The 19,537-nt window shown below is 39.0% G+C and overlaps 1 protein-coding gene across 1 annotated transcript; it reads right to left on the bottom strand.

The window, feature by feature from the left end:
* Positions 1–2,494: 2,494 nt before the first annotated feature.
* On the bottom strand, positions 2,495–3,858 carry LOC112568354 (relaxin receptor 2-like). Its single transcript, XM_025245619.1, has one exon. The coding sequence runs from the start codon at positions 3,819–3,821 to the stop codon at positions 3,051–3,053; it is 771 nt and encodes a 256-aa protein (XP_025101404.1). The 5' UTR covers positions 3,822–3,858; the 3' UTR covers positions 2,495–3,050.
* Positions 3,859–19,537: the final 15,679 nt, after the last annotated feature.

Consider the following 19,537-nt stretch of genomic DNA (forward strand, 5'->3'; position numbering starts at 1 on the left):
GCAACATAGAGAATTTAAATTTAATATGCGCAGAATTCAAAATAAAATGTCATTTATCTCTACCGATCAGTTGGACGGTCTGTCTGTCTGTAACATGCTTTGAGCTTTTCTTAAAAAAAGTAAAATTTTCTTTTATTGCCAAAAGAATGTGTTGATTTCAAGAAAACTCACAAATTTGTTTTTTCGATCAACAAACATTTGTATAAATTTATTAATGTTGATATGCAGAACTTAGTTATCACAGTTACCAAGTACCTCGTGTCTTCAACAATTATAGTGTGGGATAAAATCAATCTTTTACTGCCCAGTCTGTTTCTAAATATATATTTATTTGTCTTGCTTGTGTTAACACTGGAAAGAAATTTTGACGCATGTTAATTTGAGAATGTTCAACCGAGAGATTAGACTAGGTGAGGCTGGAGACATGAGACGTGCACACCAACTTGCTTCACTAGTCTTGAGTAACAGATTTTCACATGCATCTAGTCATCTAGTCATCTTGTCATCTAGTCATCTGGAGTCGTTTTTTTTTCCTGTCGTAAACAAAACAAATAAATCTGCCTCGTTGCAGGTCCTGTGTACATTTATTGTATTAAAAAATATGGCAAAGTATTTAATAAAATTGTAGACATTTGTTGAAGAAAAATTAATACTTAGTACATATCCCGAAAGTTAGTAATTATTCAGCGACAACTATAATTAACAAATATTCCAATAGAAAGAATACTAGAGTTTATACTTCGGCACATGGTTACTTTTTATTGTTCACACTTGACAATAGTCTTTATGCTTTGAGTTTTTTTTAGTGTTCTTTTACAGCACTGTTAATAATAGTCACTGGAGCCCGATGTTGAACTGATCCAAGAAATATATATTCTACAAATAAACTGAAAAAAATCACTGATGCCTTCACTAAGGGACAGATGGTAACACATATCGGTGCTGCCTCTTGGAGAAAAGCAACCGGAACTCTTTTGAGGCAAATACTCCAGGATACAAAAAGAAACAAACTGCGCCTATAACAATTACAAAGAAAATATTATTATTTAGACATATTTATGTAACTAAATACAATAGTAAATTCAAAAGTACAAAAGAAATGTGATTTTCGCATATTAGTTGGAAGACGCAGCCTCCACTCTCCAACAAGCAATGGGTCTTGGCACTTGCCTTATCTACTTGGGAAGTAAAGCGCTGGCCGGCGACAGTTTTAATTATATTGTCTCCCAAATTATCTTTAAAAATCAGAAATAACCAAATTATTTCTAATTCATTAGGTTTGGCTCGGCCACCCTTGCCGTGCTTAGTTAGTTTAATGTCCACTCTCTGACAACTTCCCACTGCTGACAGAACTATTCATCTTACTCCTAACCTTTTAGACGTCTAGGGAAGGGGACGTATATATATATAAAAAGAGAAAGGAAAAGGACTGCCCTCGCGTATTACCGACTTCAGAATAAGTACGATATCTAATACCTTACTTTTTAACGACGCAATTATGTATTACTGGCCTACCTTTACCTTATTCATCAACAGAAAAACTATGTTCAAATTTTTATGATTTCAGGTATGAAGATACGTAGCTTTTTAAATGGTAAAAATGAGTGTAGGGATAAATCAACCATTTAAAAATGTTTGGTGTTTGTTTACCTTTATATATCAATTATCGATTCAGGTTCTTTGCAGTTTCATCACATTAGCGGATGTGTGAGAAATTGTGACTTTTCCCCTGGATTTTGTTCTTTCATTGAAACAGCATTCCATCATACTTTTTGAGGTTTGTGCTACAATGAACTTCGGAAGATTAGTTTCATTACACAGTTTTTGCTAAAACTCCCACCACCTCCAGTGTACTGTCTGGTAGATATTTCAAACTCACCCTTTGCGAGTGGTCCTCGTGTAACATTTTCTCTTCTTCAGAGAGTGCAACATTCTGCTACCTGCTTTATTTTCAAAATACATTACTTTGCTTTGCACATTGCATTCATTGGATTATGAATATCTCCCGATACCTCGGCGTATCAAATACAAGGCTGCTTATACTGACGTAGCTCTTGCCAGTCTCATCTCTACTCTTCATCTCGTTCCATCCACGTACAGTTGTCTTCCCTGCTTAGGCTGTTCTAGTGTCACACCCACGGAATCCATCCCTTCTTACATTGTGGACCTCGGCTAGGAACTTTCTGATCGTTAATGTTTGACTCTTCTTTCTTAGTCTTCAGAGCTCGCTAAAAGACATATTTGTTCAGAAAGTGTTCTTTGTTTCTTTATTCTGTCTCATCTTGTTTGGCTGGCTATGTCTGAACATCGCTTTTCATGCTTCATTGAAAAATATGTGTCGTACTTTCTCGATAACAAGAAGGAAAAATGAAAAAAAGGAATTTTCCTGATGAATTATTAATAATATTAATAGTAATATTTATAATAATAATGTGTAGATAATTTCTCTATGTCCAGTGTTAAAAACCTTCGCTCCATTATACAGCATGGAATTTCCTATTTAGGAAGTTGACCATCGAGAAAGAATAAAGATTACACTTAAATATTTGCAGGCATGTTGACAACATTTTTTTGTGGGTATATCCCCAATTTTTCTCGTTTTGAAGCCTAAGAATAATATTTGTGTTCATAAAATTCAGTAAGGATCCAAGATAGCGTGGTGCTGTATGTACTTATTTCTTATTTTCGCTCAGAGCATCGCTTTTCAACATCCTGAGATAAACCTGGCAGATTATTATCACATGATGCTCATTGGTGTAGATTTGGCTGCTTTGAGGGATGTTAAAACTGTCATCAACTCTCTATAAGCAGCATTTCATTTTAATGATAATCTTTAGAAGTATTTGATTTCTTTTTTTTTTTCTTTTGTGGCAGTAACGCATTCAATTATTCGAACTATATACTGTTTTTCAAGTTGATTGAAATAAATACATCCGCTGCACGGTTAACGTGTATGAGGCAAAATATTGAGATAATAAAAGACCACCATAACTATAGTATGACTTCATACAATTCAAAGCAACATGAGGCGGCTGTCAACAACGATCATTTTAACGATGATCAAATACTGAGAAGCTTAACTTTAGTTTCTTTAACATGCGGTCTTCTTCTGCCCGGTTCCATTTCTCTAGCAACAAATTGAAGGTGTACAAAAAGGGATTTAAAGCGGAGTTGAATGGCAGCACAAAAATGACCATAGCCACATTTGCCTCACCAGGAACAGGGATTCCCAGAGCGGCTAAGACGCTTATCATTCCTACTGGAAACCAACACAGGAAGTCCGACACCACGACGATGGCCAGGCGACGAGCTATAATAATATCTTTGGATTTTTTGGTGGTGTTTCCTTTCATGGAATTCGTTCGTACTGACCAGTATATGCAAATCTGACCAACGGCTATGAGGACAAAAAGGACCATGTTAAAGATGATCATAACTCCAAAAGAGTAGGTACGACCACTAAAGCTTTTCCTTGTTATCGGGAGTGGGATGCAGATGGCGTTTTGACCGTAAAAGTCCCAATGAGAGACGACGGGTAACAAAGGAATACCAGCCAAAATAAAGCCTACAGCCCAAGCCAGTCCACACGCCCACGATGCTGACCTGCATTCAAAGCGCATTTTACTGAACGGGAAGCGCAGAACGATAAAACGGTCGATGGTGATGAGACAGATGATCAAGGCTGACACCTCACTCGACAACAGAGATAAGAAGCCTGCAACTTTGCACCTGGCGCTGACTTTCCATTGGACGTCGTGCCACAAGTAGATTGAACGGTAGGTCTCGTCTGCCACCCCCAATATGGCCAGATACACGCCCATGAGGAAATCAGAGACACTCAGGTTAGTAACAAAGACACTAAAACCGGACACAGAAAGGTTTCTATGGAAAAGTTGTCGAAACAAAAAGCATCCGGCATTTCCGGTAATTGATAAAACACAGAACAACCACAGGAACACCGGTAAATGTCTGATCGCAAAAGGTCATCGCAAGACGAAATTTCATCAACAGGAGCAAAACACGAACTTGTCTCGAAGGTGTTTGGCAGATTTTGCTGACAACACAGCTTATAATTATCGGCAAAGACTGAGAGAAGATTTCTAGCGGGTTTCAGAACTTCATGAGGAAATATCTTTAATGGGTTATTTCTCATATCTAACTTCTTAAGTTCTGGTAAAAAAATGAAACCGTTATCTGTTATTTCTTGAACCTGACTGAATGACAAATTTAGAATTTCAATATTTGAAAAGTTGAGAAATACTCTGGAGTCAAAACTTATTAGAAATGTGCGTGTGATATCGATATGTTGGAGATTATTGTGTATATATGTAATACCGCTATTTAACAAATGCACTAAGGGATTTCCAGCCATAATCAATTCTTTCAAGTTGCTTAATAATTCTAATAAGTTCAAGTCCAATGTAGCTATCAGGTTATCACTAAGATCTAGAGTCTGCAGGTTTGGTAAATAAACTGACGGAATAGATGTTAGTCCACAAAATGCTAATCTTATCCAAACAAGATAGACATTAGAGAAAAATATTTCGAGGGTCATACCTGAATTGGTCCCGTCTATGTAGCGTAATTGTGGAAAATTCTGTGCTGGAAATACTTGGTTACAGACAAACGCAAATCCCTGACATAAACATTCGTCAGGGCAACGAAGTCGGCAAAACAACTCATCGTCGTGTTGCGGACACTGTGGCCAGCCGTCGCACACGTTGTCGGGATGGACACAAACACGTGATCCACGACAGCGATAGAAGCCCGGACACGTGTATCGCTGACAGTCCTCCTCGTCCTCGTGGGAGGGACAGTCGTACACACCGTTACAGCGCACGTACACGGGCAGACAGTAAGCAGACTCGCCTGCACACCGGAAGTGCGTTTGTGGACATGGCTCAGAAGGTGCGAGAGGAACTTGGTAAAACTCACCTTTGCCATCAAAATAAACTATTGCTGGAGGAAACAGTCTCACTTTGTTCGGATAATTATAAAATACATATCTAGGCAGTTCTCGTCTGACCCATCCCAACAGTCTTTATACAAATCGCAGAAGTTGCTAAAAGCGATGCACTGTCCGCTATTGCATGTGAACTCTTGGCATTTACTGTCGTGTTTACAGAAGTCTTCGTCTGACCCATCAAGGCAGTCCTTTCTGAAATCACACACCAGACTGTAGGGCAACGTGTCGAGATTATCGTCACATGGAAACATTTGCGTTTCGACTGCTTTGACCAAACCAATTTCAGTTCGGCAGTACACAGGTAGGCCAGCTGCTCCGCAAGTGGTCTTTGGATCACACGATAAAAACAAGTGTGTCACATGGCCTGAAGGACAATCGACAGCCAATATCTTCGTACTGTTCCAAAATGTTGAAATCTTAATGTCAGAAACACTCAATGAACCAATGGTATCAATCTGAGCATCATATTCACACACCGTGCTCTTTACACTAGGCACATCGCATTCCAGCAACAATGCTCTCAGAGGGTGAAGGAAGTCATAAAAGCCACAAACGCGTCTGGTAAAATCATCAAAGAGCTCCCGGGAGGTGTTTGTTTCGTACGAGATTGAGTTATCAGCCCAATTAAACGCGTGTTTGTAATACTTTGGCCATTTTGTATTCGAGGTTTTCAATCCAATTAAAGCCATGTAGTGATTTTTTCCGTATTCAAATAGTTTTAAGAACGCTTCCCATTCTTGCTTGGATTTCATGCTAGCTCTGTTAGCCCCTAGCTTGTGACATTCATTTTCTAGCGTGCCCCACTGACTAACTTTTCTTTTTTCTGTATACACGTAACATTTTCTGCCAACGGCAACAGAGCCGTTACAGGCAGGACTGCTGTAGGGACAGTAGGACCCTTCGTCCTGTCCTTCGTGACACTCCTGCTCCAGATTGCACTCCAGGTGTTGTTTGAATGTGTTGTAGTGAGGCACTGAGCAATCCCAGTGTCCGTTGTCTAGGCGACGAGGGGCGAGAGATGAGGGATGAAATGTGAAGAGCAGTTTAAGGCCATCGCCATCATCTTTCGATTTTTTTTCCAAGTGAAGAAAAACCTCTTTTTCAACAATGGGTGAATGTTTTTGTAGAGCATACATTTTAATTAAGAGAACCAGAGATCCGGTGTCGTTGATTTTGTACACTGAGAGTACATCATCTCCAGGATAAAGAAAACTTCTCACATCAAGGTGTACTTTTGTAAAACTGATCATCGTAACGTAGTTGTCTGGGGCAGAAATGAGTCGTGTGGCATTGGTACCACAAGGATATTGCTTACCATTTTCAAAGCCATATGACGTCACATAACCCGATGTTGGAGAGGTAAAGACTATAGGAAGTGTGTACAAAATGTTTTTCTCCACTGCCTCGAAGTGTACTTGAAACTCCAGAGTGAGGGAAGCGTTTTGCAGACTGTCGTGAAAGAAGAATGTTTGCTGGTTGAGATCACTTAATGCTATTGTCCGGCTTCTCTTAATTTCTCTGCATATGTAAAAAACCTTAAAACACCTGGCGGAGTTATTGGTGACGGTGACTGAGACATCGATGAAACAGGGATCTAAAAGAAAAAGCACATAACTTGAAAGAACATATCGTGTTGGTACTTCAACAGACCAGACACAGTCAGCAACTGACCTGGGTTGACTGTGCCCTCCCGACCTGCCGTAAATCACACCTTTTCGTCTGGAGGAACGAAAAACGGTTGTGTACTGGCACTCGTTGATGTTGATATGAAATACGTCTTGCTCTCCTTGAGAACCTAAGCTATCTGCACTTCTAGTTGTTGTAATACTGACTGATTGAGTTTCATTCTGTAAGATTTCTTTGGACAGTTGTGTAATCGAAATTCCTTCTCCACTTCCGTAGTATGTTGATATGTTATGTATGTAATCGTGATATGGTATTGTGTTTGTGCTTGGGGCTGTCTTAAGCGTTTCGTTGTTCCAATCAATCAATGAATTCATGAACATATCATCTGCATAGCGCGAGTGGCTCAATGAGAGCAACAATGCCGTCAGTAAAGTTATAACTCTAGTGGAGGACGAGCAGCGAGTAAAATGCATCTGAAGCAGAAAGAGAAACTCGTGATTGATGGAAACAATGTTTAAATGGCTGATGTCCCTAGCACGACCTTCTTTTATATTCCTTTGACTAATCAAGCCATATCTTTTGTAAAGGAGACCACACACATGTTTAAATACTTACAATCGTGTTTCTTAAATCTTCTTGTCTGTTAGTATTTTGATTAAGCGATCTTCAGATTAGATATTAATGTGAGACAAAAGAATAACACCTTTTGAAGTATCTGAACAGAATCTATTAGTGTAGCTTAACAGTATACACTGTGTATTAAACGCGACATTAGTAACATCTCAGCTACCTCAAAGACTAGTCTGCAACTCGCATACCATGTGCTCACTCTCTCCTTCATATGCGATTAGCTTACAACCTGTGTGTGTGTACACATAATATATTCTGTTGCTGTCATATTGATTTGCTGTTAACGGGCACGCCCAAAGCAATTATTTATTCCCAAATGCTTGATAATTTTTCTATAAAAATCAAGCTTTAAATAAAACACTTATGACAGAAAGGGGGTGGGGAGCCTGCGCGCGTGCAGACTCACATCTGTACGTGTGTGCAGTTGTGCAGTAAGTAAAATTTACTTGATTTTTCTATTATTGTATACACTGATGACTTTATTTTTAAACTATATTAAAAGAAATTTTTGTTTCATTGATGATTGTCGTGCTTAAATCTGTTATGTTATAACGGGTAAGAAGAACGGATACCGTTGTATTCTTTCAAGATCTGCAATTCTCTTCGTGGTAATTCTTTTAAAAATCAACGGTACATTAGATTTATATAAAATTAATCTCTTCGACTTATTTTCTTTGATGGATTTAAATACCGGCTATTTACTGTAAGACCCGACTAGAGCAGTTAAATACAATTGCAGAATGTAGATCTTTTTCTGTGCATTCCAGTCAGTGGCCAAAGCAGTGCACATCGTAAAAGAAATTTTTATCAGAATACTCTTATGTTACCACAGAAAACTAAACAAATGTGAATATTTAGCTGTGAAGAACTGTAATGTGTTTATAGCAAGCACAGTCAGAAAACAGATGCAATGAACTTTTCAAAATCTCTTTCATAGTGGACAGATAGAAGGTGTAGAGATAATTGTGGATCAAACAAACCGACTTTCTCTTACCTCTTACTTACGAAATTGATGGTCTCTGTAAGGAAATGTTGAAGAACAGTTCATTAGGTGAATGCAACCCTGTTCCAACAAACTAAGTAACATGTTTTGTTTTCAAAGAAGTTGGCACTTAAAGATTTTCTTGCTAGAAATAGTTCTCACTTTCTATCTTTGGCAAGGAGTACGTCGGACGTCTTGCATCCCAGCTCATGTCACACAACCTCATCACAGAAATGTCACTCTTGTGTCCCTCCGATCGGATGATATGGACATAACTGTCCCTGGCTTACTTCCTCTTTCAAATTCTGAAGTTCAAAATGATGTGACAGGAGATACTCGTATTGATTCGGAGAAAACACTGGATGTGAAACAGCTCACAACACCTGATTCTACCCAGCAGAGATATGGCGAGGAAAACAAAACAGAAACAATATATGAGCTAAGAGAAGACCAGTGCCTCACACAAACTGTCATCACTTTTTCAGGCCAGGTGGGTGTTATCCACGCTGTTTTTAACAGTTTAAATCTACCACAAACTGTCTGCATCCTTAAAATTATCGTTCCTGAAGACAATTATGTCGTGGTTACGTTGGACTCGTCTGGTCAAGTGCCACAATATGTTATTAAATCAGAAGATCCGGAATTTCTTGATCCGACTACTATTTATTATTTACAGACTTTTAATAAATATAGTTTTCCATTGTTTCTAAGTGGCTCCAACAGGATGTTTATGCAAATTGCTATGTCGAGAAATAGCGAATTCACCTTACGGTTTAATGGCAATGACGAAGACTTGCGAAAGACGCTCCCACTTCTGCGCACGTCACCTACTTCCGGTTATATTTCTACGTGGGGATTTGAAAGCAACAGGACAAACCCATGCTTTATGAATGCTTCTCGTACTGTTGATGTTCCTCTGAACCATGTGATCATGGTTAGCTTCCTTTATGTTGATATTCACTATAATAACAAAGATATTTGCAGGTTGGTTCACATACAGCTCTATGTTATTGAGACAAGTGGAAGCTTTTCACTAAAGATGGAGATATGCTCGAATTCAGTAACGCCAGCGTTAGTGCTGGATCGTTCTATTCAGGTTCGTTTTTATGACGTCATATGTCTAGGAAGAGGTTTTAAATGATCTTTTCATTTCACCCTGTGCATAATTCACCAATTAGACAGGACAGCGGGCTGTGGAATTGCTCAGTGCCGCACTACAACACATTCAAACAACACCTGGAGTGCAACCTGGAGCCGGAGTGTCATGGAGGTGAGGACGAGGGGCCTCACTGTCCCTACAGCAGTCCAGCTTGTAACGGCTCTGTTGCCATAGGAAATAAATGCTTCATATCCTTAAAATCCTCGGGATTCATGAGCTGGCCTTCTTCTAGTAGAGAATGTAGAAGTCGAGGAGGTAATCTTGCTAACATAAAGACAAAACAAGAGCAGGATGCTTTAGATAAAATGCATCAGTTTGAAAAGTCACCAGTAAGTATGCATGTTGGTTTGAGTACATACGATCGTTCTTTACCCTCACAGTACAAGACCGTCGTGGTTTGGTCTGATGGTACTATTGCCTACGACCATACCTACCTTGCTGAAAATCAAAATTCTGGATCATTAGATATCTATAACTATTACTGTTTTACTTCAAAAGTTCATAGTAAGATGCTTGTTTTCTCAGCTATGCGTTTTCTCACTCGAAGAAGCTATTCCTTTGTGTGAGTTTTCTGTCACAAAGTTTACACCACAGATGACTGTAGTAGTGCCAGTCGTTAAAAGCGAGTATATCTTAAATATCAACAGCAGCCTCTACGTATGGTGTCCTGATGGTCATTTCACCTTTGAGTTTTTATCATGTGACAAAGTAGTCACTGTGGTGCGCAAAAGTTTCCTCTGTATTGTGAGACCTGGATGGAGATCAACGATAGGTATGTTTTCATAGCCATGTTTGTGTGTCTTGATCATAGCAACACTCTGCATTACAGCCTCGTGTGTGACTTTAGAGAGGACTGCAAGGATGGATCAGACGAGATCTTCTGCACACGAGAGCAGCACTGTGATGGATTCAGATGCCTTAATGGTCAATGCATCGGCTCCAATAAACAATGTGATCTGAACAGAGACTGCTGGGATGCCTCCGACGAAGACTGCTCTGCATTTCAAAACTGGTATACCAATAGACAAGGCTTTGCTGAGCCACCTGCAGTGATAGACTTTGATCAACACAGTAACCTTGTGTACACAAAACTAAATGTATCTGAGCCATGCCCAGACACGCACTTCCGGTGTCCACCTGACGGCTACTGTCTACCTATTTACGTGCGGTGTAACGGCGTGTACGACTGCCCTTATCACGAGGACGAGGTAGACTGTGTGAGTTACACGTGTCCAGGTTTCTACAGGTGTCGCGCCTCTACCGTGTGCGTGCACGTGAACCACATGTGTGACGGCCGACCACAGTGTCCACAACACGACGACGAACTGTTCTGTGAGCTCAGCTGTCCACAAGGCTGTGTGTGTCAAGGTCTGGCGTTCGTTTGCTCCTCCAAATTTGATACGCAGCATGTTTCTGCCATGCGTTACTTAGATGCAAGCGGCTCTGAATGTCAACAAGTGATGTACCCCCAAGCATTTATCTCGTATGGCTAAGTTTAGCAGCCTGCAAATTGCAGGTACTTTCCAGCATGTCCGTCCCTAGTCTTCAGATACTTGACTTGAGTGACAACCTCATTAGCTGGCTTGACATGTCCTACTTCATGCAGTTTAAAAATCTTAGAGTTCTTCGTTTGGCGGGAAATCCATTGCAGTCTTTGTTCACAGGTTACAAGGCAAACTTTTCAGCTTTGACTTACCTTGACCTGTCACGAACATTACTAAAGACGTTTGAAGGTAACATTTTCTGGAATTTTCCAAATGTCCAAGCTTTAAACGTGTCTTTCTCTCAGCTCACAAATCTTGATTTACACAGTTTCAGATACATGCACAAAGTGATCGAGTTAGACATCAGAGGAAATGACATGAAAGAAATTCACAGCATGACTCTCAAACACCTGATGTCACTTCGAACCACTTACTTCAGTTATTATACACTGTGCTGTAAAGAATTTCTACCTGATGTTGAGAACCTGCAGTGCTTTTCACCGACTGATACATTTTCCTCTTGTCAGAGTCTTTTGCGCTCTACCCTTCTGTACGTTGTCCTGTGGATTTGCTGTGTAGTTTCATTTGCAGGAAATATATGTTGCGGTTTTTACACAACCTTCATGGAGACGCAACATGTCGGCACTGCATTTAGTTCTTTGCTGATCAATGTTGTGTTTCAGACCTAGTCATGAGCGTTTACCTTGCTTGTGATCGGAACAGTGGAAGAGGTGTATCGAGATCGGTATGTCTGGCACGAGCAGTCTTGGACAGGTGGATACTTGTGTCAAATCGCCGGGTTTCTGTACTTGTTATCTAGTCAGGTTTCTGTCTTTACCCTTTTTCTTTTGACTATAGAACGACTTTCTGTCATTAGGTTTAGTGTTTACATTTTCGAAGGCCATATACTGCCTATTGTTTGTTGTAGCACCTGGGTTGTCGGTGTTCTTATCGCCGTTCTACCGTTTTTACCATTTTTATCCCAGTGGGATTTGTACAGACAAAACTCGATCTGCGCTCCTTTACCGGTGTATTCGGATGGGTTTGTCGGGTGGCCATACGTGTTTAGTGTTACTGTCACCCTTAACCTTGTTCTAAGCCTGACGGCCGACTTATGTCACGTGGGCAGTCTTTTAACGTGCATTAGTAGTCACACAGTTGTAGATGAGACAAAGAAAGGAGAGAAGACGTTAGCTCGCCGATTAACCCTTCTGCTAGCCACAAAAACTTTGGCTTGCTTATTGCTGGGCAGTCTAGCTTTGTCAACATACTGGGAAAAGTCATATCCTGGTGACCTCATCAATGGTCTGATGTTACTGGTGTTCCCGCTGAACACATCCATGAACCCTGTGCTTTACGGTCTTGGTCTTTACCGTGAGGAGAGAAGAAAATGTCAGAGACAGCGCTTGCTGAAGGTTCTAGAATCCCGCTGTCAGAATACCAAGGAAACACGTATTTGCGCAAATAAGAGAGTCCATTACTAGATTATTCTGCCCAAAGGCTTAGCTGTATGATGATTTCTTTATTTGAAGAAAATTATCGTTGTTTGCTTACTGAAGTAGAAGTGAGAAAATATCTGAAAGTCATGGTTTCGCAGTCATACTTATGATTTAGTCGTTTACAAGTAAAGAAGAGCAGTCAGTGCCCCGTTTCCCTACAACTGCAGGGCACACGGTTGACTTGCACAAACATCACAGAAGACGAACTGAGCACACGGTCTGTCTCCTGTCTTACAGCAACTTGCCACACGACTTCTCCTCCAAGCAACGAACAGAATTATGAGCCGCAAGGCTGACTGGTTGTATGTCAGACATCGCGGGGAATCGTTAGCTTGGAAGACAAGAGCGCAGGACGTCTGGGTACCCTTTAATTTATGCTGTTCTGCTGCAGCAGAGAAGATTCGTTTTTCCACTTGTTCACATCCTTTTATGCCCGCCCCTTTTACTTCGACCCGTTTGAACTAACAAGTGTTGTGAAGACATTTCTTTTTCCAGCGAAGTTAGGAGGTCTTTGATGGTTATCGTTTTAAATAAATCCCAAAGTGTAAAGTTTGAAAAGGCTTTTATTCCACTAGTCCTAATTTCTGTCGATATACTTAGTTGTACGAAGGAAGTCTGATCTTTTTTAGGATAAATATTTGCAGAAAGATATTTTGTTGATTTTCTGTATAATGGAGAGAGGGTTAGATGTTTGGTTTAATGAGCAGGGGGATAGCTAAGGGATGGATAAAGAGAGGAAGTACGATATATTGAATGATTTTTATGCTGAGTACAGCTTCACTACTATTATGCTTGAATGTGATATATATTGTCTATTTGTTTCATTAAATATTTGTCACTTTGTTTTCTTGGTGATAAGTTTAGGTACAGATATTTGTTTGATTTGTTTTCCTTTAATGGCTACGTGTGCCACCTACTATTCTCGCTTATTCTCAACATTTTTTTCTACTGCAGAGTTTTGAAACGTACGGAAGGTCGTTTTGCCCGTGGAAGAATAGCTCTAAAGATGTCAAAAACTGGGATCGAAAAAAGGGTGACAGTCGTTTTACTTTTGTTTTTTGTTCCCCGTGTTATCTCGAAATTTCTTAAAGATTTTCTTCGTAAAACTTTACGCTTTTTTCATGGAAAGACGGTAGCGCCTTTCTCTTTTTATTATTATACATATAGGTAGCCTAGCAATACCTTGTGAAAACTGATGGTTTGTGCTCATAATTACTTTATAATCAAGTAATTTTTAATTTCCTTTTAGCCATTACCTTTAAACTTTGATGACTATAACGTTTTGAAACCTCGATGAATCGTTCCAAGTTTTCAGTCAGTCGTCCCTTGACTGGCACCTGTCGTTGGGGCGATAATTGGAAAGACGCGGCGGAAGACAGGGCCCTTAATCTTGCGTGTTGTGAGTGATAGTCAGGACGACCAGTCCAGTCTTTGACCTTAGTGAGTCAGTTCTTTCTCTGTGCACCGCGGTGTGGGGCTTAGTTGAGACATGTAGCTTACTGGACACGGGTGCCCAGCTCATGACGGCTCCCACCACCTTCTTGTGCACGAGGAAGCCCGTACCGTACTTATGTCTGGCGTCCTCTTCACTTTACCACAGTTTGTGGCCGTCTTCCGTTGTTGTTTCCCCAAATCCTGTCCATCTGACTTCCGCCAGTCCCACAATGTCCCACCGGTACCGTGTTAGCTTGAGGGTGAGATTTTGAACTTTGTCGCACTGGTGTCACGTGCGTACGTTCCACGTGCCAATAGATGTTCCCTCTTTCAGCTTGATTTCTGCTTTGGGTTTTGATTTGGCTCCAGTAGCACACATCTCGCTGATCCCACGCTGGAGCCTGCCGATAGAGAGCGCGGTCATTGCTGATCCGGGTCTCGACCGATCCGGTATGTCGACGCAACGTATATCCATGGTCCTTACATTGAGCATTGTAGCGCACAACTCTTCCCCTAGTGAACCACAGCCGGTAGTTACAACATGTAGTCGCTGGGCGTTGGCCGGTACGTTTAACGTGCAAAGGTTTTGCCCGCTGATACCGTGTCAGCATCAAGATTTTCCAGGCTGAATAATCGGTTAACATGTTTACTGCAGAAGTTGTCTTCACCTAACAGTCCTGTTGAAGATTTGTGGGGGTGCTACTTTTAAAGTTTTAGATCGCATTCGCAATATAGTAAGCAATTTTTTTTTATCACTCCCTCAAGGACCTTATTACAAACTGTGACATTGTGGGATGTGTCTTTTTTGTTTTGTTTTGTTTTTCTTTTTTTACTTTGTTTCTTCTTTGAGTTCGTCCGTCTTAAGTTCACGTGTGTGTGTGATGGAGAAAATAGAGACATAGAGTGTAAACAATCAATTAGACAGATAAGCACTAACAAGAGAAACAACAGTTTATGTGAATATGCAGGTTGGGCTATAATAATAATAATAATATAATAATAATAATAATAATAATAATAATAATAATAATAAATAATAATAATAATAATAATAATAATAATAATAATAACGTAATGTGTATTTGGAAATGGCGGCGTACACCATTTGTCTCAAAGAGCACTGACTTTCCTGCTTATTCTAGTTATTTCACTGCCTGGGAGTGACTTAAAAATTGTTCTAAAGCTCCGGTCCTGCAACCCAATTATATTACACCATTAACAGTCACATCTGCAAGTTATTTTCTGTCTTGCCACTAACTGTAGATGATGTTGAAACTGTGGTAGCAACACTTTGTGAGAATATAATGCTTAGATGAATATTATAAAAACAGTAAAAGGACAACTTTGGAAGTATTTCATTCTTATAAACAGTATTGACAAGTATGTTCACTACCAATAAACTGCCGTTGAATTAATAAAAGCATGATATTTTAAAATTCAAATTTGTCTGTTTGGCTTTTGTATTTTACTCGGCTTACATTTTAAGGTAGAGCATACACGTAATATAAATTATACACGAGTCCAATAGAGACGAAACCTGGAAACAAATGAGACTCAAGCCAACTTATTTTTCTACTGAGCACTTTTTTACCTTCTATCACTGTTCGTTTTAAGGACGATCTTTCTTTTTGCCTTTTCTATCTCTCTCTCTCACACAAACTTCATCTTACTGTACCACTCAGAAATGATGTCTATAAAAGACCAAAAAAAAATATAAATAAATAAATTAAAAAAACAAATAATAAAGGAGATGTGCATTTTAATAGATAGCTTTCCAAGTTATACCGCCGTGAAATCAACCAACACGCCGATCCGTCCCAACAACAAACTGTTAAGAAACAGTGCTTACGGCAAGACGCTGACTAACATTGCCAGGGGCTGTGACATTTACTACGTCGCCGACTCTGAGTAAAACCTAGAAACGACAGTCGCTTTCAAAAACCGATACAACTAAAGGAAATTTGTTAGGTTAGTTTAGTCCTTGTTACTCCTCGAGGAGCACAGGGCCGCAACAACACCTCGCCAGCGGACCCGGTATAGGGCAGCCCCCTTCAGATTTCGCTTCGAAGACGCCGTCCATCCAGAGTTAAAACAATTTTTTTTTTAAAGAATACACGTTGTGGTTCCAGAGGTAAGTATGTAGCAAACATCACTAAAACGTTGTCCTATCTCCAACGCGTTCGAGACAACCTCTCGCAGGGCTCGCTTACAATAGAGTAAACAGGCGATGGCATCGTTGTTCTTTGCAACAAAACTTACATTTGTTTCGGTGACACACAAAAAAGTTAGCACCAAGAGTCTTAACAAACATCAGACTTGACCAAAACAATTTCAGATATGTTTTACAGACACAACAAGACAGCGCGTGATGGAAAACTGGTTTTAGAACGGACGGTAAATCTATGTTTATTTACCAGAAACATAGAAATTCATTGTCTTACCTGTGCGTCAAGCAAAAGGTCCTCGGACGATGAAGTGACCACCTCCACGCTAGATATTTAGGACACCTGCTGCACTGTGATACCCTGTAATTAAAGTTTTCTTTTTCAATGTGCGCCAAAAACATTTTTTTTTTTGCCAGTCAGACAGAGTCAAACTGGCGGACATAGTTTATTAAAGTAGTTTTTCAAACTTTGACAAACATGCTCTTTATTAAATGCAGACAAAATATGTTAAGCGACAATATATTTTATTCGAAAAAACATCTAAAGCACGAACATCACTACAAACAAAACATCCTGAATCATTAAACGTAATGCTCATAATTCAAAGTTCATTTGCGTTCGCTGAAGTAATTTCAGAAAGATAATATGTACAATGTAGTTAAATGCTGTAAACATAATGTCAAGAAAATTCTACAACAGTATGAAACCTATAATGACTTTTAACTGACAGAAATATCTTCAGTTTATATATATGTGTGTGTGTGTGTGTGTGTGTGTGAAATATATTTACTTTATATCTATTGATAAAAACTTTACCACCTTTCAGTTCTTTGTTTAAAACATTTGTGAACACCAGTTACTGGAATATGAATCCTTAGTCTATCTCGCAAGATTTAAGCCAAGACAAAGTGCAGAAATCAAGAAATGGATGGTCAAGAAAGCGTTCTTTCGAAAAAGCTTAAACATACGAGCGCTTCCTCTTTTATTATCTCCAGAAAAATAATTCTGCTTTCTTGTAATCATGAATCAGTAAAATCACTTTTCACTTTCAATCAAATAATTATGCTGCTGATCTTTTATTCTATGAATTACATCTATAAGTGTCAGTATAATTTGTTTAACTTTATTAATCCTAAGGGTGATTAAAATATTTACAAACTTTTAGTTTTAGTGTAACAATTTGATAACTGAAAAGCTTGACAGAGGCTTTATGGTCGCAAGGTGCATTCTGAGGAGGCTGAACTTGGTGTAATTATTGTCATTAGAGTCTACTAGTTTCATCATGAGTGGAAACCAATTGTGTATTGCAGAAGTAAGAAGTTGGGGTTCTTAGTGGACCATGCAGCTAGAAGGATCTCGAAATTAACAGAGGAAATCATAGACTCCACAGCTAAAAAAATCGGAATAAAAATATTATTGCAAATGTTTATACCCGCTATCAATCTTCCTTAACACTAGTATTCCTGATTCGTCACTATAATTATCAGAGTTTTCACTCAAATCGTGGCCCATAGGGTTTCTGATCAATGTTTAGCAAGCATATTAGCCAAATGGTTTCGAAACGACAACTCAAGCTCTGCATACGATGCTGTCTGGTTAAGTTACTTCCCTTTCGCTTATTAACGTAGATTCTTCGGCTCTGTCAAATGTTTAACGAAGTGCTCCAAGTCATCAAATGAAGAAAACAGGGATTGATCATAAAGAAATTGTACAATAAACATTTAAAATATTTAAAGTCGATTTTGATACTAATAATATAAAGTGGAATTCTTTAAAGTGTTTAATAAATTCTTTAATAAGTGTTGGGTACTTAACGACTACCGAAGCACACAAAAGCAAGATGAATACTGTATGCTCTGCGAATTTGACACATTTGGCAATACACATTCAGAAAGAAAAAATCGTTCAATGGCAGTTTTGTTTGTAATCACTTTCTTACAAATAAAAAGTCTTTGTCTTTATATTGTCTTTATTTTGATTTTTTTTTTAATCAAACGTGTAAACTAACATATTGAAGAAAAATATCCATGTATTTTCGAGAAAATTATATCTGAGATGACAGTTGAAGAACAGATTTTAGGACAAAAGAAAATTGTCTCTGCCACGGCCCTGGGATCAATTAAAAACTGTACAGCAACAATTAAACTACTTCATTGTATTGCTAAGAGCAATAACTCAGGTACACAGGAAAGTCAAATTGTATCCCAGCACGCGAACTAGAGGACTTATTCACAAGCCTTTTTGGCACTGGTGGAGAATCCAGATAAAAGATACTGCAATCAGTATATACCCCTTAGTAGGAAATGTGAATGTCATAAACATGTCATCTGTTATGTTTCATTAATAAATCATTAATAATTAGGAAATCTTATTTAGACCTTTTACTCTTTACAGCTAGGTCGAGAGCTTTGAGAAACTACTGGTAGTCGGCAGATGAGTGGAAAACTCCGAATTTAAAGAATGAAGAGTTAAGGTGATCCGTAAATGTGTAAGTGTATTGGGTAAGATCATTGCACCTTCAGCAGTTCCGTAGCTAATGAACTTGTTCCGAGTAACGACCATTATACAATGAAGAACTAAATTGTTGTCATGTTATCCTAGTCACAGATTATTCTTTCTTGTAGATTTAGGCTGGGAAAACAGTTCCTGTTTTTTTTTCCAGTTCTTGGGAGTCTAGTGAGTTTTTTTTTAATCACACATAAGACACAAAATAATCTATAGCTACCAGTCTACATTATTTTCTTAGTATAAAGTAGCAAGAAGACCAAAAATGTTCAATGTATTTTACTCAATTTTTAAACAAGAATTTATCTTCACAACATTCAAATTCACTCATATATACAACCATTTGAAATTTCAAGATTTCCTTGTTTACAAATTTTATGGAAAATGCTATCACCTCATGTTATTTTTAATGATTTCACACCACTAGTTAATAGAAAGACAAATACTCTTTGCAGAAGTGCGCAAGTGAAGCAAGCCATTACGGAGACGGATGGCGTGAAGAAATAAAATACGTTCATCTGACTGAAAAAAGGACCAACACAGTGACAGCTAGCAGGCGTGTCCCGGAGATGACAAAAAAGGAAAAGTTGTCTGCTGTCACGGAACTCTGCTTTGGTTTCAAGGCATTCGGATGCAGCATGGGCCGTCATGATTTGTTTTAAAAAAACTCAGTCTCTAATGATATATCACAACCTCCCCACTCCGACGCTTCAGACTAGCGACTTTTATTTCCCATTTAGTACAGGACCCAAGTTCCAGCATGCTGCAAGAGATCGAATGGCACAAAAAAGAGATCATCAATCCAGCGGAATAAGTTCATGTGTGTGTAGATGAAGTCCTAGCTCTTGCTGTGATGTCGTAAGTAGACATTTTCTTTTCTGTCTTCTCAAAAAGAGACTAAAAGAGCAGCTGTAGCTTTTTTCTAAGGTGTGTTTTGTGTTGCCATAGATGTTTTGAAGAAAACCCACCTGTCATTGTAACTCCAGAATGTATCATTTGTTGAAATCACAAGTTTTTGAAACACTATGACCAGCATACTTTCTGTAGGGGATGAGTTAGTGGACAATGTTTTGGTGTGTTAGTGATT

Source organism: Pomacea canaliculata, linkage group LG7 (genome assembly GCF_003073045.1).
Source record: "Pomacea canaliculata isolate SZHN2017 linkage group LG7, ASM307304v1, whole genome shotgun sequence".
In the NCBI taxonomy this organism is placed as follows: domain Eukaryota; kingdom Metazoa; phylum Mollusca; class Gastropoda; order Architaenioglossa; family Ampullariidae; genus Pomacea; species Pomacea canaliculata.